The sequence below is a fragment of the Postia placenta genome (assembly GCF_002117355.1).
Source record: "Postia placenta MAD-698-R-SB12 unplaced genomic scaffold POSPLAscaffold_9, whole genome shotgun sequence".
NCBI lineage: Eukaryota > Fungi > Basidiomycota > Agaricomycetes > Polyporales > Adustoporiaceae > Rhodonia > Rhodonia placenta.
In genome coordinates, this window is record NW_020169840.1 from 1,114,280 (window position 1) to 1,136,638 (window position 22,359).

The following is a 22,359-nucleotide window of genomic DNA, read 5'->3' on the forward strand; positions in this document are numbered from 1 at the left end:
TTGTTCATTGTCGGTCACATATACATCCACCGCTATCGAACGAGGTCCAAAATATGCGGGTTGACTTGCCCGAATCTCCACAGCCTGCTGTAATTTTACGCGCACTGTACGTTACAGCACTGCGCTTCCTTCTCTCATGTCGCTCAGACTACTCAAGGCGTGGGTGCAGAGCCCTCACTTAGATATCCGCGAACCTCATGGAAGCGAACATGTGGTAATATGGCACTATGTGTGAGGACTGATCGGTCGCACGACGGTAGGCAAATGTGTCTCAGGGTATAGTCATTTCCACAAACCTCCCAGACTGATAGATAGATAGATTCCTAATCCTGCTCATCGTTTCGTTCCACCCTTCGTGTTCGCCTTCACGGTGTGCTGCACAGGCCCTCGAGGCCTGAATTCATCGTAATCGAGATCTTCGTCATCGTCGGCGCTGCGCGTGGTGTCAGCACGTACGCACGACTCCATGGAAGCAGACAGATTTGCTACGTACCTCGCTTCCGCTGCGCGCTCGGAACTATGAAGGTTAGAGGGCGAATGTAAATGAGATGTGGGCGGAGCATGCTGACACACCTTGGAGTTCCGTGTATGTCAGAGGTCAGTGCTGGGGTGCCCTCAGCCGCCACTGACTTCCACTGTTCGGGTGCTTGCGTAGCGGTCGTGTCTTCTGCTCGTGCGTCACTCGCATCGGAGGGCGCGAGTGGCCGCTCGGGATGACTGGAGTAAGGAGCGTCACCAGAGAATTCAGAGGTGGACGAGCATGGCACGAACCTGTCGTCAGAATGCTTGGTGTCCTCCATGTTCCTAGGCTCCAGACAGCACTCCAGCGGCGTAAATGGGGGCTGGGTAAGGCTTGGACCGTGGAGTAACGACGACAGAGTAATTATACGGTGCCAAAAGGCTCGCGAACTCTGCTTAGAGAGCGTCTTGATAGTGAGACGCCGTGACTGGAGTACTATCGGGGAGGATCCGGGGCCACCCAGGTGGGGCTGGGCGGCACATTTTGCGTTTGTATGTATCCAGATAGCCCTCGGTCCGTGCTGTGCTGGTCGATGTGGGGAAAAAATCAAGCAGAGTTATTTCGAAGGTGAGAGTTGGCTGTGAGCATTCTTCCTAGGATCGAACAAACTGGCATCGCCCACAATTCGAAGAACATGTATCCTTATCGCTAAAGTAATGAGTAGCACAGGCACCGCAACTGCGTGCGGCATTGCATTCATGCCAATGGGGTAATTAACAAATGTAATGTCGGTATCGCCTCAGAGAGGACAAAGACCCTAATAGGACATGGCCGGCCCGGAACCACACGTCCGGAAGCGCCGAAAGCAATCGAGCTCACCGTGACGAATATCAACGCCGTCCAGCAAGGCTCGACAGCGGGCTCGACTCAACTCGACAGACATCGGCCGTCCAGGTCGGATCCTTGAGAGCCGGGCAGCGGCGTAGTTATGGAATACTGCCACGGACGCTTATGCTCCAAGGCCGCACGGCGGTTCCTACATATGCTGTGCAATGCGGTGTTCATCGGTCACAGTTGGCTGGAAGCCGTAACATTTTGATAGGTAATAGATTCCCACTTCCTTTATTCTCTACATCTCGATTGAGACACCCTGTCAGCCTTATATACAGGTTCCTCACATGCTCCATAGCTCACCGTTCTCAGACCTCAGCTCAGCTATTCTCTCTAGCTACATTCACACATGGGCTTTAAATTCTCTTCCTCTGACGCATTTGCTACCATTGAATGCACCGATGGTGCCTCTAAGATATTCAAGCCGACAACATCCGTGCGGACCACACGCTACGAACGGACAAGCAGGTCAGTATATGAAATTCAGCAGCTGGGAGCATGCCTACATGGTTGACCAAATGGGCAGGGTCGACCCGTCCTTTGTAAACATTCCCGCTGGCTTTGGTAGCTATGCTAATGAAGCAGAGTGCGTTCGTCTTGCCAAGGGTATCTTTTCCGCATCCATTGATGGTTATTCGACTAGGCCTCGGTACCTGCCTCTTGCATGGTCGGCGTTTACGCATCCGGAGGGACAAGCATACTTCGTGTGCCATGCGGAAATCACTGTAGTGACAGAGGCGTACCTTTATTCGCCCGAGGTTCAGAACAAGGTTGCATTCTGGATTGACGAATTCAACGCCCGTCTCCTCTCGGCTGGAATTCGCCTTCCCGGCACCTCAGAACTCTTCCTGGAGCTGGACGAATCGTCCGACTCGTGCGGGTACTATCTCGTGGACTATGCGAGCCGGGTAGAGTTTTGGATCGAGGAGGTCGACAGCGATGATTTGGATATCCCGACCGCTGTCTCGCTGTCGCACAGGCGGCTGACTCTCCAGGAGCATTTCTGGACGCATGTGGAGCATTTCCCGTCGCATCATGCTAAGGAGATCTCTCTGGAGCGCGACGAGCTTGTGCATGTCTTCTCGCATGCGAGAGCAGGTAAGCAAGAACGGACGCAAGCTCGAGCGCGATCTTACATATTCCCGTCAGATCAAATGACATCTGCGAACTCGACATTCCCATATAGTGCAAAGCAATGTACCGAATTTCTTGAACTCTTGAACAGTGCACCTTGTGAGCCATTCGTACGAGCTACTCTTTTCATCAGGTCTAATCCTACGCGCAGGTACTATCACAAGTCCATATTCTACAGCATTGATCGGTAAGTATTTACTTGAATGTAAGATCGCTCTTAAACTAATTGATCTAACAGCTCGTTTGTGGTCTGTGGTCTGTCAGTCAACCCCAACGCTATTACGATCTGTACATTGTGCTGACGCCAGATCCAGACAACCATAGATTCTCCATTCACTATGGCGAGGAGCATGCTCGCCTATCCCGAGACCAGTCTATCCTCGATATACCCAAAGTCAGCAGAAGCATACCATTCCGCATGGCGTCACGCCTGCTTTTCAAGATACCCGATGCTCACCTTCAAGTGCTTGATTCGCTTTACGTCGACAACCTCGTCTACGTAGAGCATTGGCGGGACGCCATGACGGCAATCCATGAAGAGTGGCTCATGTGCTCGTACTGGGTTAGCATGATTCCACAGATGTATGCAGCGGTAGATTCTGACATGGTCCGTCTTTTCTGCAGGGATTTGGACTGATGATGTGAGTAATTCTTGCCCGCTCGCATCTCCGCACAAACGCTGATCGGATGACCTCCTCTCAGTGTTGATATGCTGTCTCTTCTCGTCCCGGGGTCCAACCGCATGGTCGCCCTCGCGTCCATGCTTCTGTGCAACATTGCCCTCGTGTCTGCAATCGTGCACCTTGCGAAGCACCATCGGGCCACCAAGTGGCACGCGGCAGACGCAGTAAGCCCGATCATAATCTTAATCTCAATCACCGCTCATTCGCATTCCCACCATCCAGGCAGAGTACCTTGCAGACACACGCAGCGAGAGCTCCGGCTTCCAATGGACCGCCCTGGCTTTCAGCCTACCCAAAGCATCGCTCTTGTGGGCGCTCGGAATCTTCTCATGCCAGGGACTTCTGTGGCTTCTGGCAGCGACGAACATCTATGCGGTTAGCGCGGTGGTGGCGTTCATGTGTCTGGTGGCTCTGTGTTCGCAGGCGAGTCGTGTTACGTGGCAGATGCCGGGGTTCCGCGGTACCTCGAAGGTGGAGGACAGTGTGGTTTGAATCCAGGATTGTTCGCCAAAAGTCCTTGAATATAGATGTATCCATGCCTTCGCCATAGCTATTGTAGCCATATTTGTGCAAGTGAGTTTTCCATGTCGACTTCTGTTGTACGATGGCGGCCGAACTGAACACGGAACGCCACGTAACTCGCCGGCTTCCTGCGGAATTATATGAAAAGGGACGACGCTCCGATCATTGCACCTGGTCAGTACATGGAGTGACACGCATCGAACCACACTGGCGCCTCGCCTGGCTGGATTTCTCGACTGCTTGGTCCTGGCAATGAGGTGCGATCGCCAGACTGTAGCGTCATCGCATTGGACGCACGCGGCGCCAGCGGCGTATCCTGTGATCCTCCGCTGTCACACCTTGCATGAGACATGTAATGTTGGTGGGCGACGTTTGGCAGGTTCCCGGCCGGAGAATGGACGAGTTCTTGGGCCTTGGCGAGCTAGGGATGAACACATGTCTGACGTGGCCAGGTGAGAGCTATTCCAGAGTGATATCAGCGACCACTTATCATTTTTTTGCTCCGTTCGCCGTCCTAGGAGACACCACATGCGAACTGTGGTCCGTCGGGTGCAATATCGCCTGTATGTCTTGTCGTGCTGGTACGGTACTCGGCAAGAACATGTCTCGATTTCAAAGCACCGTTCAACGACGTCTTATCTGACCCGCTTACTAAAGAGGATTGCGTCGTGCATATGATGCCAGTACTTACACCTGTGGACGATTCACACTGAGAAGCATCTTGACCATGTCGGACACTATAGTGCAATGAACAGGAAGGCACTGACCATATACGATTTTGATGATGGGAAACAAGCAAGCCGCTTGTATTAGGTGAGCGGTCCAAACATAGCGTAATACTTCTCGTCATACTGAAGGTCTCTTTGTCATCCAGTCGCCTTCTTCAAAGCTCTTGCTCAATAATGGTATAGTTAAGGTTCATTCATATTGTAATTTAAAGTTCTGACGCGGATTTTGTTCTATAGTTAGAGTGGTCGCAATACCCAGGCTTCCATGGCAGCCCTTGTCCGACTCTGTGCAGTGACTACTATTCAGTAGTTTCATTGGCTTTATGTACGTGTACGTCGGGACAACGGCTGTGTCCACGAGGGATCCCCGGTCCGTTCAATCATCTTTTGATACAACGCTCCTTTGAGGCCAATTGGAGCCGGTCAGAGAAACCTTAATGCTTGGTCAACTTATTGCCTAAAGAAGCTGTTGCATCGGACGCCATCCATGCTTGTTTGCATGTACCGTCTCCCACAGGCTATGCCATTCCTTATCGTACGGCGCTCGCAGGCGCACATAAAGCTCCGTTGGACGTGCTCAGAAGCTCATCAACCTTCCTCACTCACGCTCTCGAGATGCCTGTCCGGACGGACGAACCAAATCCTCGCACAAAGCACAAAGTCCTGAGTGTGTCGATTGAATACCCGGACCTCGAGGGCTATCGCCTTGACCTCCCGGGAACGCATCAAGATTCACACAAAATATGTTCCTTACTAAAAGGTGATTACCTGCACCAATAACCGAAAACCACGATGTTTACGTAGCAATAGATCATTTCCACTACTTGGAGGTCGACTTCACTATTCTGATTGATGATTACACACGACCCGCGGAATTATTGCCCACGAGAAAAAACATCGTGCGAGAAACACCTATAAGACATTTGTTTGTTTCTTATGGCGTACAGGAAAATGAGATGCGCAAGCTTGTAGCTGACGCAGAAGCGGGAGATCATTATGTCTTCCACTGTAGGTTGGAAGTACTACGACTCAGGCTGTCAGGTAACGGTCAGCTTTACAGTCTCAGGTCACGGTTATCGGTTTGCAATGTCCGAGAATTTGAGTCCTCATGAAGGTTCAGTCAACTTTTCTGAGCTGTCACCGTTGTACAACATGATTGAATAATTATCGACAGCTATCCTTCCTTGTGATGTTGAGGTTCAAGGATCGGCACAACTGCCACAGTTCGGAAACTATATCACGGATGACGTAGGCTTCCATTAAACAGTGCAACAGTATGTGCCTCAGACGAAGGCTGGAACAGATCATCCACAAGCTGCTTGTCGAACCAGTCCAAGCCAAAGGGGCGCACTTCATGGTAGGCAGTAGTTCCTCGGTTTCTCGTACTGCAGTGGTTAACGTGAATCACTTCCAACAGATGATATTTGACTGTTGCCATTCCGCCAGCATGGCAGGTAGGACTCGGATTCATATCCACCACAGCCGTTGAGGGGCCGTATTTCTGATATTCATGCTAGAGCTACCATATCATAGTTTCGGCTCCCTTGCCCCTGATGCGGCACAGAGAACTTCGTCGACAACTGTTGGAAAAGTGGAAACTAAATATGGTCTAAAGGAAAGGAGTGGTGCGTCTAAAGAGATACATCCTCGCTTCACGCAGCTGGATTGAGGATGTCATAGTGCACATCCATGGCGCTCATGCTCAAGGTGAATCCTTGCCGTTGTCAACGGTGTCATATATCGTATGATACTCATTGCGCCTCGATGTAGATGACAATGAATATCATCCCGTCAAGAGGAGCTTCACACATCCACCTGACGTGGTACGACATTTTCACCTAGTTTTCAGAACAGCTCTGAGCCTGGCGCAGGAGCTGTGGGCTGCTTGTGAAGACGAGGAACTGGCACTTGGCAATAGAAACGGCGGATTGTTCATGACTGTAATTACATCTGCCTTGGATTGGTTGTGTCTTGTGCAAGTTGATGACACCACATTGCAGGCATTTACGAACGTACTCGGTACGTGTTTTGGTTCCCTGTCTAACCCTGTCTAGGTTACATAGATGCTACATGCGAGCAGGGAGGAACCCGTATATGACACATCAGGAGCTCCTGATGCACGTTACGTGAGTGTGTAGCTATATGTCTCAAATGCTGCCAGCACGCTCATGCCACATCAGGGAAGAGATGGAATGCATCGTAAATCATATAACGAAGCTAAGAAAAGGCAAGACATTGCATCTTCAATGCCCAGACGTATGTTGTTTCGACAATACTTTCGCGCTGATTATTGACTCGACAATTCTCTAGTTGAGTTGCCAGAATAACATGGTACTCCGCTGCTCTTTCTGCTGAAAGTCTGGACTTCATTCAATTGTCACTTACAGGCTGAGGTGTGCCATAGTCCGGTCAGCCCTTAACGACCTCTGTACCTCATGAAGATCTTGTAATGTACTCTTGTTTTCGGGGAACGACTGCGAAATATAATCGAGCCCGCTCTCACATCCTGTTTATATGTCCTTATTGGATCCGGACCAGAACCGCGGATCCGTCGCCACCAACCCCCACCCCCCACCCCCCCCTCCCCCCTCCCCCCGCACGATGCTCGCACCCTCCAGATGCGCGAGCAGGGCGGCTGGTCCGCAGACGACGTCCTCGAGTTCTTGCGGCTGAACCCGATGGTATCCACCTTCGGGTGGGCGGAGATCCTGGCTGAAGCCCTTGCTGATCGCGAGCAAGGGCGGCCCCACTCGCGGGCCAATGCCCGCCTCCTCGCGCACACGTTTGAGCGCGTCTTCCGGTGGCGGCGATTTCACCAAGCCCGTGGCCAGGTTCCGGAATTCACCTCTTCTCAGAGCACGGACTTCGCGGATCTTACTGCATGGTGCGATGTGGAAGCGCGCACCGAGAATCTCCTCATTCTGTGAGACGAGCGTGACATGGACGGCGCTGCTCTGCACATCCCGATGCCTAGGCGCGTCCGCCATGGGTTCTGGGACCCGGGGGGACGTCACTGACCCCCCTCGTCCTCCTTTACTTACACCTCGCTGTCGGGAAACTGACGCGCGGCGCGGCGCGAGGACTGGACGCCCGCTACTCTTCGCGAGGCGTCCCTTTCTGTCCGCCCGAAACCTGTAGGACAATGACACCGAGCGATCCGCACGTCACAGTGCGCTTCCGTACGAGGGCGCGGAGCCCGCTACTAGGAGCCATTCGTGGCTCGGTTACACTCTACTTGTACCTACGTTGTATGGAGTCTAAACCCGAGGAATTGTTCTTCAATAGAAAGAAATATAATCGAGCTATGTACCGGCTCCGCCGTGCTCGAATTTAAGTTAGAACGCCGGGCCTCTCGGTGTTTGCCGGTGTACCCTGGCGAGAATAGCAGCCAGTAGCGAAAATCTGAGTATGTCTGCGTGTCGTATAGTCGCCAGTGACATACACATTTTCCTCGATGACAACATGGCGTGCCCAAACACTGTCACTTATCCAACAAGGGCATCAGCTTGCATCAATTTCGATTAAGAGCGGTGAAGGACTCAGGGAGAACTCGTACAATTATTGCCTCACAATTTTCAGTGTTGTTCTTCTTGCGTCGTGGACATTCTCGATCTTGGGGCCGAACAACGAATAGATCTACGCGAGAGCCTTTCCTAAATTGACGCTGTGGGTTGTTTTGCTGTTCACAGCATGTCGTGGCTAATGGCTACCTGCTAGTATCGACCAATGGAGAGCCACATCATAAGGGGTGAATATTGAGCGTCGCACACAAGGCGAAGTATTAGCCTTTGAAGCAGGACACCCTGCATGTACAGTGTTCCACTTCTAATTTGGTTCTGCTTGATCTCGTAGATTGGTCTCTCCCGCTCAATTCACGAGGTATGGCTCATGCAGAGTCAAAACACAGCATGTTGTTAAAGTTCATCCGAGACCCGAAGCGAGAACGATCAACGAAGATATATCGCGTTTGTCTGAGCTCTGTCAAACGCGTAAGGAACGTACACGGCCAGAAGATACTTTAGCCTACGTTTGAACGGCCTGCAGATGCCCGGGGGACAAATGTCAAGTTTGCACCCCGGTCAAAATTGCTTGACCCTCGTGCAAATCTATCGATTTGACCTATGGCTGGCATGCACGGGTGACCGGCAGCTACCCATATCGCAGTTTAACCCGCGGGCAAACACTGCATATCATGTGACTTGCACCAGACACGACAAGGCACGCGCGACAAATCTGAGAAGTTTTTCATCTTGCCCACCCACGTCTCAAATGTCTCAATATCGTCTTGCATGTATTTTGAGCCCCGTGCTCCTGGTGAATGTACCACTACCCTGATCTTATGATCAGGAGCCTGTTATTCTGACTTTTTCTGCCTTAGATCCATATGCCAGCTTGCCTTCTGCTTCATTCTGAACCATCTGCAGAGTTTGGTGAGTTACTTGTTATTTTTGTATTGCTTTCTCTTAGAAGCTTATGACATCACTCAATTAAAGTCCATTGTTTCATTAATGTAAGTATGTCTGTTTGCTAATTGCAGGCTGGCCACTGAAGCGCATGACATTGTAGATGGGGCCGTGATACCAGGGCCGTATATCTGACAGGCCTATATGTATTGTTTCAATATGCTAAGTATCTCTGTTCACTACTGCTCCCCTACAACCCCCACCTGACAATGCGCACATCAGGCTGCTACACTGGTGTGGAAGACTATAGGACGGTACTACTCGTGGAGATAACAGTCTGTCCAGGGCTGTAGGTTCAGGACTGGGGGACAAGGCTACAGTCTGGTATCTTAGTAGTTGAATGTATATGTAGATAATTAAGCAATCACATCTGCGACTAGCCATTCTCTGTATGTTCTCGCGCAACAATATGGTCAATGGGGCCCTGGGAGACCGCGCTTGTATCACGTGAGCAGAAATCTGCTTTGCACGGGGGTTGAACGAATTTGCCCGCGGGGCAAGCGTGTAAGTGGCTGCACCAGGCATAAACTGTCGTGGTTTGCACAGGGCGCAAAGCGCTTTGACCGACGTGCAGCTTGTCAGCGGTTAAACCCAGTTTATACGGATATTCTGGCCGTGTACAGGACGGCTCGCGCAAAGTCTGCGAGGTACTACAAACAATGCCAAATACGGTGGCATGTGCTCGCCACAATCTCAAGTTCCAACACATGTTACCGAACTCATCATAACTGAGGTGGGATACTTGTAGTTGGTGACTCTGAGGATGTGCTCGTTTGACCCCATCGAGATGAGATCCAGGATATCCAGGATATCCAGAGGCTACGTAAGGGCATTCCGAATACAACTGTCTGTCTTAATGATTAAGGTGTCTTCAGGAACCGTGAACTGAGGCATTTTTAGGCCGAATTATCTCATTGCTATGACACATCGCGCTTGCCAGGTAGCTTCCTAAATTTAGGTACCATCGCTGAAGTGCTCGGATATCTTGTAGCAAGCGCAAGGAGACGGACATAAGGGATCTCCCGGTCCGAGCGCTTTTTCAGTTGTGGTGGGGCCCACAAGGGACAGCTGTGGCGGCAAAGCAGCCTCTGTGGCGAGTGGCACTAATTCATAGGGGTCTCCAGTCCCTAGTGGCTCAGGAGTACGCTCAACCGGGCTGTGCAGGTATTATACTCAAGAGTGCTCCATAAGCCAAATTGCAGTGGGCTGTTGCTGCGATGCTGTGTCGCGATTGTGGGGTCTGCGCTTGGGCCGTTCATCGTCTTTGTTGTATTTGCACCGCCACCGCCACAAGAGGCATATAAAGGGATGTAGGCTGCATACAAAAGCAGAACATCCCCTCCTTCCGGTCATCCCTCAGTCCATCATGAGCTACTCTTCCAACAAATGCGAAGCTCCTGCAGAATGGGACGTTTCCTTGTCCAAGGGTCTTCGTCCTACAACTTCAGTATTGACCACACGTTACCAGAGGAGAAGCAGGTTGGTGACCACATTTTCTCGTGTCACGCTGATGTTTATATATATGGCACTCCCATAGGGTGGATCCGGTGCAAACGCAGATCGCTGCCGGCCTTCTCAACGACACGCAGGAAGAAGGGTGAGTCATAGCCAGCTGCTACGTCGTGTGCGAATTTGACTGGCAGCATGTTCTCAGATTGCGCTGCTTGCCGAAGGGGTGGTCCTCGTGGATCGGTCCCGAAGGACAGCGCTACTTCGTCTTTGATTCTACAACCCGCGTCGTCACGGAGGACTATCTCTACTCGTCCGATGTTCAAGACAAGATCACCTTTTGGATCAACGAGTTCAACAACCGCCTCGAAACCTCGCAGATCTGCGTGCCGGCTTCTGCGGAACTCTTTCTGGCGTTGGACGACAAGAGCGACTCCTGCTTATACTACCTCGTGGATTACGCCACATGCGTCGAGTTCTGGATTGAGAAGGTCGACGCAGAAGACTTGGACATGATGCCCGCTGTTTCGACCTCACATCTTCGTCTGCAGTTGAAGGAGCATTTCTGGACGCACGTTGAACAGTTCCCATGTCATTCTTTGGACAAACTGTTGGTTAATCGGGCGGAGCTCATTCAAGTATTCCTGCATGCCCGGAATGGTAGGCAGTGCTAAGTGTATCACTGGGGCCTTATTCCTTACGGAGTTTTGCAGATCAACTCACATCAGCCTCCTCAACGTTCTGCTATAGTGCCAAGCAGTGCGCGGATTTTCTGGAGTTGCTCGACGCAGCTGAATGTATGTGCTCCGATATATGTCTTCCCTTCTGTACTTACTTCTTCCGAAGGTGCGACCCTGAGTTCATGCTCTGTGGCCATGACTGGTAAACTCGCCACCCTATGTATTCATATCTCGTTGTCTGACAAGTGACTAACAGCTCGTCTTTGGGCTGTTGTATGTGAGTATATCTGACCTCGTGCCACTCGAAACATCGTACTGACTCGAACACTTCCAGACAACAATAGATTCACGATTTGCTACGGCGAAGAGCATGCTCGTCTATCCCGGGTCCAACGCATTCTCGACATACCCGAGGTCCAGAGAGGAAGACTGTTCTGCCTCGTGTCTTGGCTGCTTCTCAAAGTGCCTGATCATTATATTCAAGTACTTGAATCCCTTTACGTGGACAATATAGTCTATGGGGCACATTGGCAGGCGGCCATGGCACCGATCCGAGATGAATGGATCTTCTGCACTTTCTTGGTGAGTACGTTCCTGGCAGCCACGTAGATGCACCTTGCTAATGACATGTTCGAATAGGGCTTTGCGATAACGATGTGAGCTTTCACCAGTTGATTGAGTAGACCCGCTTGCTAATAGAATACTCTTCTTAGGGTCGACATCATGTCCTTTTTGCTTCCTGGAACATGGCTCCCGATGGCGTTGGCATCGACGCTTCTGTCTGTAGTTGCAATCGTATCCGCTGTTTCACTTCTTGTGAAATACCAGGAAGCGATCAAATGGGAAGCTACGGATGCGGTAAGCCCAATTAGCTCCCTATTGAACAAGTCACTCAGCACAACCATGCAGGCTGAATATCTCGCGGAAGCGGCGAGGGAGACTACTGGCTTCCAATGGACAGCCCTGGTGCTCAGCCTGCCGAGGGCGTCACTACTGTGGGCGCTTGGATTGTTCTCGTTGCAGGGCTTCTTCTGGCTTCTCGAGGCGACGAACTCCTTTGTGGTCGGCGGTGTGATGGTTGCCATTTGTGCGATCGTGCTGTGCTCGCAGGCGAGTCGCCTTTCGTTCGCCTGGCTCAATGTTCCTTCCGGAGCCTTGCTGAGGGAGGATTGTGCGGTGTAGGATTTGTAGGAGCCTTTCTAGTGTACACATCTTAATGTAAGTATGGACATCTCCTTACGACTATGCAATCTGTGCGCAATTTGTGTGGACCTTATTATCCCACTGTGTTAGCATGTGCGACACTATCCATCAAAGAGGGGATTTGCTACCTGCGTCTTGTTGAGATCTTCTCAGTGCCACATGCATTCTCTCCATCCATGATCCATCTCGGACCAGGCAACATAAACATCAGACCACATCGGCGGTTATCCTGCTTCTATTTCTCAGCTTGCTCTCTCACGGCTACATGCAAGTTTCAAGCCATGGCTGTCGCTGATATTCACAGGAGCAAGATGTCCTGTGATATACGATGCTTGTGCGTCCTCCGTTCCAGCGCCGACATTAGCAAAGGTCCTTCAGAGCTGTGCCGCGAATGCATGACTCGGAGTCAATCATACGATACAAGAAGCATCACTGTGAGTGCAAGTGCTCACTAGCGGCGCATCATCTCGGAGACATGGCAATGAGATGGCTTTCCCCTTGCGCAAATCACGAAGCGAGTTCACTTGCCCCCTTCACTTGCCCTCCTGCGCGCAAGGATTCGGAGAAGCATTAGGTCCGCCGCATGTCACGCGGTCAGGCCGTAAACGCGGGGATGCTATTGTAGACCTTTGAGCGGTTGATGTGTGGTACGTTGAACCTTGTAGGTTGACAGATGCATAGAACGCATCGTCGGCCAGGCCTTACAATAGAACAGTTTTTCAAACCGCAAAGGTTCCTGGAACAGTTGATAAGCCAACGGTCCAACAAGTACTGGTCTATGATCCTCCGGCATTTAAGTTCAATCTTGGCTAAAGCAGTTGTACTTGGTATTGCAGCGCTCAGTCGAACGTACAAGTCGGAAGCAGATGCTCGTGCCAAAGTGTAAATATCATCTTCGAAATCGGTCAGTCGGTACGCCGACACATGGACCGCACTGGTCATCTTCGTAGCCTGTGTGGATCACATGTGCATAGCATTACGGCCAAGGAACAATTTTCTAGAGGACTCACAGAGATGATTCGCTCCCACCAGGGTCCCAGATTCAATTGAACAATGTCTCATCATTGGTTCGCGGTCAATAGAAGACCGCACAAGACGTAGAGTCGCATCCGAGATGCCGTGTTGGGCTTCCTTCGCTCACTGCCTACTGCCTAAACTTCTCATGAAACTGTTCGGCGCATCCGTAAGTCGAGGTCGCGGACGCATGGACAGTCCGTCAGGACCGACGCCTGAAACATTGCCATCGGTGCTATGCTTTCCGTTGACAATGTATAAATCGTCGCGAGGACCCAACATGCCCCCACTATCGTAGCAATGCGACCTCCATTCGTCCCCGTCGCTCGCCCCCCTGTGCGCAAAGTCCTCAGTACAGCTATAGGATATGACAAGCATGAATCCGCCGGCCTGAAGCTTCCTGGTACGCACAAGGATCCCAAAATACTCCGCGAGCTTCTGAAGAGTACGTGCTCGTGATACGAGGATGTTGCTTCTAGACTCTAATTAGTAAAATTAGAACACTTCCACTATAAGGACCAGGACTTCACGATCCTTATGGATGACGGAAGACACGAGTGTCCAACTCGTGCAAATATAGTAAGATCGTTCTTCCGGGAAGTGAGCCCACGCTGAACCTCGAATCAGATCCGTGCGATGCATGAGCTTGTGAAGGACGCTCGTCCTGAAGATCATTTCATACTTCACTGTGAGTTCAACAAACATCAGCTATGATAAAGGCGACTCACGGCTGATCATAACAGTCTCTGGCCATGGAGATCAGATACCAAACCTAAATGGTGCAGAAAAGGATGGATATGACGAAGGTAGGAAGCTCACCTCTCTCTTCAACTTTCTTGAGAGTCCTCACCACCCCACAGTCATCTTCCCTGTCGATATCAATTACACAGGGCCCGGGGACTTCGACAACTATATTATGGACGATGTTAGCATGTCATTTTTTTAATCTTCGTGAATAAGATATTGAGACATTTTCAGGAAATCCACGACATACTGGTAGACCATGTGCCCAGGGGCGCTCATTTCGTTGTGCGTATATCATACGTACACATTTCGATGTCTCTGACCCCATGGTCACAAAGATGATTTTCGATTGCTGCCATTCCGGAACCATGGCCGGTAAGCAACGAGCACGTAGTGCTTGTACTACTCCTCTGACAACTGTCCAATAGATCTTCCATTCAGCGAGGAGGAGGATGCTTGGCAGTCTCCAGCTGACCGCAGGCTAGCACAAAGTGGTACGTGCTGGGACTACGGATGCGAGAATGAGAGTTTGTGCTGATCACTTTTCTTAGTTCGTTTCCATGGATCACATGCGGGTGGTAAGTACTATCCACTTGGGATTCGGTATTGTATTGACGTACCCTTAGGCAGACCTACCAGAATCGTGCCCGTCAGTTCTTCAATAGTAAGAGATGGCCCTATCGACTCCGTTTGATGTACGTGCTCAGCGTGGTCATTAGGAATCATGGTCCGCGTGCAGAGATGCGGAGCTGGCACAGTGCAACGGCCAAGGAGGGCTCTTCATTAGGGTGAGCTCCCTCCCGCATTGGTATAGCGGCATCGACTGACATCATCTCAGGCTTTTACTGCTGCTCTGGGTGAGACTTTAATAGATCTTTCGAAAGTGGAAAGTCTTGCTCACCTATCGCAGAGGCACACGATCATGCAACCCACGAAGAGTTACTCCACGCTATAACGTGAGCCATTGCTGTGAAACGCCTAGAATTATTATATGGCTAACAATACGTTCATCTGAAGACAAGAAATGTCGCGGATAATCGCAAAGTCGTATAGGAAACGACATGCGCTCATACCTGAGGAGATGATTCGTCCGCAAAATCCAGAGGTACAATCACACTCGGACTAACACGTATAGAATGCTTGCTGATGCGATGGTTCTATTTTTACTCAGTACGATTGCGACATACCAATAGTAAGCTTGGTGGCTGATCAACGTGTACACCCCTTTTGATTCGCATGTTTCAGGAACAAATCCGCGATACACCCGTCCAATTGTGAATCATTCGGCAAAATATCTGCTGTGCCATTTCCCACTGGATCAAACAAGTATTTCGACTAGTACATAATAGATGGTAGAAGTTTAGTACTCTTACTCACATGTTATAATTTCCGATACCAGCCACCTAACAAAATTGTTCGATTGGTCGATTGACTAATATTCTGATGAAGCTTGGACGTGTATTTTCGGGAATCCAGTCGTAATCGTGTGCTTTGTAGCACATTAGCATTGTACTTCTGAGACTAGGAATGTGGCCGAGGCGTGCTGAAGCGGGCTGAAGCTGAAGCTATGCGCTCGAAGCGCCAGTTGGCCTGACTGCTTTCCCACGATCTTAGATCTCATCGCTGCATTCGAGTCGGTGGTATGCAATTCGTCTTTTAACTCTCTCGAACACGAATGTCCGATGAACCGGAAGGTCCCTCTGGAGCTTTTCATCGCGGCTTGTCCTTCTCGACTCTTGCCGCGATCGGATGGAGTCACGACATGCACGGTCGACGAAGTCAAGCCTCTGAGGGCTCAGCACTTCACACACTTACGACTTGAGAACTTATCTGGGTAGAACACTGTAATACGCGACCATGTAATACCGCGTTCGCTCCTATAGTGACAATATAGGCGGCCTAAGTACGGCGGCCGTGGTCGGATGGCCACCAACTACTCACTTGAGCATAATAGATTTTATTCACTTTGACATTCTGGTACGCCTCGTCACCTTGCTCTGCGTAAATGATGACGGAGACAAGCCTTCAAAAAGGCCCATGTGTAGACATATAACATTGCCAAAAGAGGTGGTCGCCTCTTACAAGATACGAAATTTCCGGATTTCGCAGATAAGCTTGGGGAACATAATTGTCATATCGAGGGGGGATACGTAAGTAGACCCCTTTAGTGTGCTTCCATGCCTTCACGGTCGCTCTCCTGAGGATACCGCATGTCATGACTAACCGAACCCACCCTTTTTCCCGCGCGTCGGCTGTCCACCTAGCGTGAACATTCAACATTGTATATTCTCTGTCATCCCGTGCATTCACGGCGCTCCATATGCACGGAGGTGTGGCCCTGTACCACATTCTATGCGATGACAATACTGCCGGCGATGCGCAAGCATGAACCTCCGTAGGCGGGCGCCATCCTGGCTTTCACACCTGAACAGCCTGCGCACTGCTCTGCAAGACAAGGATTCGAACGTAAGATAAATAGCACAGTTCGTCGCGCAAGACCTTCATCGTCAGTTCAACTCGACATCACGATGACTGTCGCTCGCAACACTGTCACTAAGAAGGCTGTCAGCATTGGGGTGGAATACCGCGCCTCGTGCCACCGGGCGATGGCTCTGGGGCATCTACCAGGGGCGCACAAGGATCCTCAAATGCTATCGAGCATTCTGCAAAGTAGATTCGCTCATGCATGAATGACTCCTATTTTTCATACCTGTTTCCAGGCAGATTCGGCTATAAGGAGGAGAATATCAAGATACTCTCAGATGACAAAAACCATAACCATGATTATCCTTCGGCGCATAATATCGTGAGACCAACCTTATAAGTATGTTGTTCATATACCGAGCAACTACATCATCCAGAGAGATGCCATGAATTGGTTAGTCGACAACGCTGGACCTGAAGATCACCTGGTCTTCCACTGTAAGTACAGTCGGATTCATGCAAGGATGCTGACTCCTTCATTGATCTCCCTCGTCAGTCTCCGGTCACGGCGGGCAAATCGAGAAAGATGGCCGATTAGAAGAAGGTTGAGAGCTCATGTCCTCACGCACGGGTATATGCTTACACGTGATGCTGCAGTCATATTTCCAGTTGACTATGCGCTTGACCACGAAGGGGCAATGACCAACTACATTACCGACGATGTAAGCCTTCCTAATCACCGACGACCGTGTTACCCAATCTTGTTTGCAGGAGATTCATCAACTGGTCGAGAAAGTCCCGAAAGACACTCACTTCATTGTGAGTGACGATGCCTTCTATGTACGTCATACTTCTAATCCGTTGAACAGATGATCTTCGATTGTTGTCACTCTGGCCATATCGCAGGTCAGGAGACATTCCTAAGGCTTGTTCACATTAAGACTCACCTATCAAATTAGAACTGCATCACGAGCTGCACTCAGACGTCCACCTTCATTCCCTCATATTGCCGCAGAAGTCGTCGGGACAGGGGGGAGAAACCAGTTTTATTGCTCGTAATGGTGAGTCGAGTTTCTTCAAATATCCATGTCCGCAGCGTGAGCTCAAGCCGTCTTTACAGTCCGCGTCACAACACGTAGTAGCCATGTTGACCGTGAGCATTTGTAGCTCTCTATTAGTCCAGCGTCTGAGATCGCGGCCATCAGCCACTTTGGAGCCCAAGGTAGTGAAGTTGGAACCACATCACTTTCCAAACGTGGTGCGTACATAGAGTGACACTCACATTTTTGCTGTGGATCAACGATGCGACAGGAATGCTGGGAGGCGTGTCGGGCGGACCAGCTGGCACTTGGTGACAAAAATGGAGGGCTGTTCATGAGGGTGAGCTGACTCAGTTTCCTACTCCCTGTATAGCGTAATTGACGGACACCGTGCTGCTCAAAGGCGTTCACACAAGCTATCCGTAAGTCTCTTCGGATTGTTACGTTGCTCATGCTGACGATATGCAGAGTCTCACCCTGGTAACATCAATCACGACGAGTTATTTAAATTTATAGTGTAACAGAGCACACACACACCGGTCACATATGATGGATTGTTCATGGCACATTCCCAGGGAGGAAATGTCGCGTATATTGCAGACAAGCGGCAAGCAGATGCCTGATTCGTTGCCAAGTCCGCAGGTCAGAGCATTTCTGACAGCGTGCTACTGAGTATACATTCTGACCGTACCTATGTTACCAGCTAGAATTCGAAGGTGAAGAAGTAGGTGGCTTACATAGCACATGTTGCACAACTGCTCTGATGCCTTTTTGCAGGCTCGCGTGCGTTACAGTCCGTTCGATGCGTGATGCACTCCTGCCATTATTATGTAGAGATATGAAATTAGCGCGCATTATCTCCCCCGAGTGGTTCAATCTAGGCACATGTGGTACCTCCCCCGCGCGCTGGCTCTAACGTACCTGCAGGCGAGACGCTGGTGTGGACAAACCCTAAAACAGTACTACAATCCAGTCGCTTTTAGCTTGGTCTAGACTTGCTGTCAACGCTCAGGTCGCGTGCTTGATGAACAGCAGCATGGAACAAGCCGCAGAACATCTACTCATTTGTGGCGTGATGTTTCTCTCTACGGTGGAGCCCTGTTGATATTGATATGGAAGGTCCGACTGACAGAGAATGCCGCGGTCATGTACCGGTGAGTCTCGAAAAAATGACTCGTGCCGAAGTGATAGGCCCATGCGTCCCGATACAGTAATCATTGTGCTCGAAGATGACAAAGGGTTTTCCATCCTAAATCATGCGTTGAGAAATGGCTGGAACACTTAGACGTGCCTTAAGTCTTCAAGCTAGAATCTCGTTGCAGTGACGTAGTGTGGCCTCCCTGTCTACCAGGCTTAGCCAGCACTTACCACGTAAGTCCAGATTGCTGGCCGACAGCTGAACGCCGCGTTTTCACTGTAGTGTGAGATATCTCCGAATTGGTAATCGGAGCATTGAAAGGTCTCACTTCTTGCGGGGAAGCGGCAGACTACAGTCCGGAACTTCGAGGGCTCTTCGTTTTGCAAACCAATGGTGCACCTGTGCATACTAACGACGAGTCGGCAAGACCATGCGAGTGTGGACACCGTATTGTACTTATACTTTACTGCCCCTTACACCGCATCTGCACCGGCGCGATCAATTTCGGCTACGTCCGAATTGCGGGTCAATCCCGCAAGTGACTCACGGACGGACGTTTGAATCGCCGAAGGCAGGCTATACCAGGCTACACCATATCTGCGCAAACTCACCATACCGAAGGAAGGATGTTCTATTCTTTGCACTTCGGCGTGTCGAGAAGCACCCGCTGCGCCACGGCACGGGCGTATCTTCAGCGCCCAGCCACGGGGGTCCCGCGTTTCAGCTTCAGGAACGCAGCAATGCTTATAAACGGCTGCTGGAGACTCCGATTCCATGCGATCTGCGAGCACGCACGCTGCCATGCCTGTCCCCACACGCCCTCCTGTCAGGAAAGCGCTCAGTATCGCGGTTCAGTACTCGTCCCTCAAGGAGTACGATCTCGATCTGGAAGGGACACACAATGACCCACGCATACTGTCGGATCTGCTAGTCGGTGAGCTATGTACGTCGCAAGTTATGGCGAGGTTGTAACAATGGCCACGCAATAGATGTCTACAAGTACAACCGAGAAGACATCACTATCCTGATCGACGATGAGGACAAAAAACACTCGTGGCCCACGCGCAAGAACATTGTCAGATCGCATGTCTTCTCACGCACTGATGTCAACGTGCTCATGTCATTTTCGTTCAGGAAAATGCGATGAAATCTCTGCTTGTCGGCGCGCAGCCTGGGGACCACTTCGTCTTCCATTGTATGGTCGTTCGTCTAAACCATATGCGTGGATGCTCACGAAGACGTGATAGTCTCGGGTCATGGTGCTCTAGTCCCAAACTTCGACGGAACAGAGAAGAGTGGCTATGACGAAGGTGCATAAACTGGAAACACCAATGAAACGTAGCTGATATATATGTGCGCAGTGATCTGGCCCGTGGACATTGAGTACAAAGGCGATGAATCCAGTATCGACAATTACATCAAGGATGATGTAAGTCAAACAATGGTTGCATGCTGAGTGCCCCTCAATGTCGATTGGGTTACAGGAAATTCACGACCTGCTGGTGGAGCATGTACCTGTTGGTGCACATTTCATGGTGAGTGTACCAACGGATTGGGGTACAAAGTGAGATTCCGACGTTTTGTCTCAATAGATGGTCTTCGACTGTTGCCACTCCGGTACTATGGCGGGTAAGTGTATATAAGAGCTCGCAGTTGTCGCCAAGCGCTTAGACTGCCCGTCAGATCTTCCGAATACTAGCGAAGACCGACCGCCTACCCCGTCATCAGCGACGTCAACAGGATCAATACCATCGGCTGCGAGTGTCAAGAACAGTACGTATGCCCCGCCATGTATCCGACATCTGATAGGCCTGACCGTCTCGCGTAGTCCGTGTTCGGGGATCCCAAGACCCATGTATGAATCGGATTCTCATTGCTCTATGTACTCCGCTCATGTCGTTGATGAGCAGCTTCGACGGAAGACGGCCTACAACATAAGACAACTAAGGAGATGTTCACTCCCAGCGTGCCCCTTGCGCAGGTTCCGGAAGCCAACAAGCCGGCTGTAGCGGATGTCGTGAGTATCTCCTCCTGCCTGCCCTTCAGACAGAATCTCTAAGCTACGTCGCGCTAGATCGCATTGTCTGCTTGTCAGGATGAGCAGGTCACATTGGGTGGACCGCGGGGTGGCATATTTGTCAATGTATGCCGTTACCATATTCGCGAGTATCTTCAGCTCACAATTTTGAACGTAGGCCCTTGCGAAAGCACTTCGTGAGCAGAGGCTTACTTTCATACAGATGCTCACAGATACTTACCTCCTAATAGGGCACAATCCGCTGGAAACGCACCACGAGCTCCTCCAGGCTGTAACGTGGGTACAAATTAGAAATACCACAGAGCTCGGCATACTCACGAATCTGTCCTGCCAGTCGCGAAATCGCGAAAATCACCGCTGCGATCAACAAGCACAGCAGACCTGCTGACGCTGCTGAATTCGAAGTTCCTAGACCTGAGGTGCGCACTTTCTTCTGAGGTTGCTCAAGCAGATCTGGTTTCCTGACGCACACTATCCACAGCTGGAAACTCAGGAGTCTATAGTAAGTTGACTACAATTCCCTATGGGTATTCTGATATGCTTACCATATATTTCGTAGGAGGATGTGTACGAAGAACGCGTGGATCTCTGATGTCTCCTCTCTGTTTCATAACATTGCTATATGGTATATGCACGCATTGGATTAATCTAGGAAACCTAATATCATATGTCGTCGTCGTCGTGAACCTAATAGTATTACCATCTCGCTGGCCAGTGGCCATGCAGGGACAAATCTAGCTCTGTAGCTTCATTACATTTTTCAGACAGTTCACATTGTAATCATTTCCAACTCTTGGTTCATTTCCTAAATGTTGTCATTGTTACCGCACTGTGTCGTGTGTGCAATGGACTTGAAAGGCGCCCATTGGACGCGTTATTTACGCGTTGTTTGTTGATGGAAGGTCTCGGCTCTAATCCCGGTCGTTCTTTCCTCTCTACCTTCTCGCTCACTCACTCTAAAGCTTCTTGACCATGTCTGTATCGACTTCATCTAGTCCTACACCGTCGAAAAATGCGACGGCGATTCAGAAACGCCCCATTGCGGAGATCATCACAGAAAAGTTCCCGCCTTTTGACCACCGCAGCGCAATCGTCGAGCCTTTTGACAACGAGACGAAACGGGACGCGGAGTTCATGGAAAGTGCGTCTGGGTGCGACCTGCCATGTATTGGACCCGCATATAGTCGGCTTGATCCTGATGACATGCGGCGATCTCTGCTTGGTCTCCAGAACTCAACACCATGCTGCTCGAACTAATGTTGGAATTCCATGCTTGGTCGACTGCCCGACCTGCTCACGAAAGCGACAAGACCGCCGACGCGCTGGAAAAGGAAGTCAAGGCCGTGATGGAACTAGAGCAGGAACAAGGCATGTCTTCATCATCGCCGTCCTTGTCCCTCGTCGGTAGGCCGGCATTCCTCCGCGATCACCCCACACTTCTTTGCATTCTTATGCTGGTTGTGGACTGACGCATTTCGGTATCAAGAGAGGACCCGTCAACAGCTCAGCGACTTCGTGACACGCATCAAATTGGCTCTGGCTGCTTTGACTGGCTTGGCTGGTTAATCATGTTTTGTTGCTCTGCTGTTGTTATACTGCCTGCTCGTATGTTATGTCTCGCTTTCAATCCATCGTGTCAAATACATGCTGTGGCAATTCGTGTGCTTGTTGCATGTCGAATGCCTTGTAATTGTGTCATCTATATGTGTCTTCTCGAGAGTAACTATCAAAAATACTAGTGTGGTGAA

At 50.5% G+C, this 22,359-nt stretch overlaps 9 protein-coding genes across 9 annotated transcripts; 8 read left to right on the top strand and 1 right to left on the bottom strand.

Moving 5' to 3' along the window:
* Window positions 1-333: 333 nt before the first annotated feature.
* Window positions 334-1,403, bottom strand: POSPLADRAFT_1034583 (hypothetical protein; the record flags this gene model as incomplete). The annotated part of the gene is made up of 5 exons (XM_024477030.1): window positions 334-433; window positions 494-517; window positions 574-717; window positions 772-1,045; window positions 1,340-1,403. 5 exons carry the CDS (start codon window positions 1,401-1,403, stop codon window positions 334-336), a joined length of 606 nt encoding a protein of 201 aa, XP_024337846.1.
* Window positions 1,404-1,604: 201 nt separating this feature from the next.
* POSPLADRAFT_1040336 (hypothetical protein) lies at window positions 1,605-3,763 on the top strand. Its single transcript, XM_024477726.1, has 10 exons — window positions 1,605-1,819; window positions 1,878-1,937; window positions 1,995-2,449; window positions 2,501-2,584; window positions 2,637-2,672; window positions 2,724-2,744; window positions 2,800-3,047; window positions 3,110-3,126; window positions 3,188-3,332; window positions 3,391-3,763. The coding sequence occupies exons 1-10, from the start codon at window positions 1,701-1,703 to the stop codon at window positions 3,658-3,660; spliced, it is 1,455 nt and encodes a 484-aa protein (XP_024337847.1). The 5' UTR covers window positions 1,605-1,700; the 3' UTR covers window positions 3,661-3,763.
* Window positions 3,764-5,033: 1,270 nt separating this feature from the next.
* On the top strand, window positions 5,034-6,548 carry POSPLADRAFT_1047331 (hypothetical protein; the record flags this gene model as incomplete). Its single annotated transcript, XM_024479258.1, has 9 exons — window positions 5,034-5,178; window positions 5,223-5,317; window positions 5,391-5,426; window positions 5,593-5,666; window positions 5,706-5,775; window positions 5,836-5,872; window positions 5,936-6,043; window positions 6,261-6,437; window positions 6,499-6,548. The coding sequence occupies 9 exons, from the start codon at window positions 5,034-5,036 to the stop codon at window positions 6,546-6,548; spliced, it is 792 nt and encodes a 263-aa protein (XP_024337848.1).
* A 548-nt stretch (window positions 6,549-7,096) lies between these two features.
* POSPLADRAFT_1145791 (hypothetical protein) lies at window positions 7,097-7,345 on the top strand (the record flags this gene model as incomplete). Its single annotated transcript, XM_024485842.1, has 1 exon — window positions 7,097-7,345. The coding sequence occupies one exon, from the start codon at window positions 7,097-7,099 to the stop codon at window positions 7,343-7,345; it is 249 nt and encodes an 82-aa protein (XP_024337849.1).
* Window positions 7,346-10,247: 2,902 nt separating this feature from the next.
* Window positions 10,248-12,192, top strand: POSPLADRAFT_1047332 (hypothetical protein; the record flags this gene model as incomplete). Its single annotated transcript, XM_024479259.1, has 10 exons — window positions 10,248-10,360; window positions 10,419-10,478; window positions 10,536-10,990; window positions 11,044-11,127; window positions 11,177-11,212; window positions 11,267-11,287; window positions 11,525-11,592; window positions 11,650-11,666; window positions 11,724-11,868; window positions 11,920-12,192. 10 exons carry the CDS (start codon window positions 10,248-10,250, stop codon window positions 12,190-12,192), a joined length of 1,272 nt encoding a protein of 423 aa, XP_024337850.1.
* Window positions 12,193-13,527: 1,335 nt separating this feature from the next.
* Window positions 13,528-15,249, top strand: POSPLADRAFT_1047333 (hypothetical protein; the record flags this gene model as incomplete). The annotated part of the gene is made up of 15 exons (XM_024479260.1): window positions 13,528-13,672; window positions 13,727-13,827; window positions 13,855-13,915; window positions 13,971-14,152; window positions 14,206-14,256; window positions 14,310-14,346; window positions 14,400-14,465; window positions 14,523-14,549; window positions 14,598-14,620; window positions 14,691-14,759; window positions 14,810-14,828; window positions 14,882-14,927; window positions 14,989-15,076; window positions 15,143-15,163; window positions 15,217-15,249. The coding sequence occupies 15 exons, from the start codon at window positions 13,528-13,530 to the stop codon at window positions 15,247-15,249; spliced, it is 969 nt and encodes a 322-aa protein (XP_024337851.1).
* A 1,250-nt stretch (window positions 15,250-16,499) lies between these two features.
* Window positions 16,500-18,351, top strand: POSPLADRAFT_1145725 (hypothetical protein; the record flags this gene model as incomplete). Its single annotated transcript, XM_024485830.1, is given in 11 exon segments — window positions 16,500-16,641; window positions 16,692-16,777; window positions 16,797-16,893; window positions 17,053-17,117; window positions 17,167-17,214; window positions 17,265-17,301; window positions 17,355-17,456; window positions 17,601-17,653; window positions 17,707-17,775; window positions 17,839-17,879; window positions 18,270-18,351. 11 exon segments carry the CDS (start codon window positions 16,500-16,502, stop codon window positions 18,349-18,351), a joined length of 822 nt encoding a protein of 273 aa, XP_024337852.1.
* A 1,023-nt stretch (window positions 18,352-19,374) lies between these two features.
* Window positions 19,375-21,203, top strand: POSPLADRAFT_1047335 (hypothetical protein; the record flags this gene model as incomplete). The annotated part of the gene is made up of 13 exons (XM_024479261.1): window positions 19,375-19,507; window positions 19,563-19,648; window positions 19,708-19,768; window positions 19,821-19,883; window positions 19,935-20,002; window positions 20,058-20,108; window positions 20,166-20,202; window positions 20,257-20,346; window positions 20,484-20,590; window positions 20,769-20,887; window positions 20,946-21,030; window positions 21,093-21,113; window positions 21,171-21,203. The coding sequence occupies 13 exons, from the start codon at window positions 19,375-19,377 to the stop codon at window positions 21,201-21,203; spliced, it is 954 nt and encodes a 317-aa protein (XP_024337853.1).
* A 380-nt stretch (window positions 21,204-21,583) lies between these two features.
* Window positions 21,584-22,177, top strand: POSPLADRAFT_1058000 (hypothetical protein; the record flags this gene model as incomplete). Its single annotated transcript, XM_024480988.1, has 3 exons — window positions 21,584-21,752; window positions 21,842-22,015; window positions 22,098-22,177. The coding sequence occupies 3 exons, from the start codon at window positions 21,584-21,586 to the stop codon at window positions 22,175-22,177; spliced, it is 423 nt and encodes a 140-aa protein (XP_024337854.1).
* Window positions 22,178-22,359: the final 182 nt, after the last annotated feature.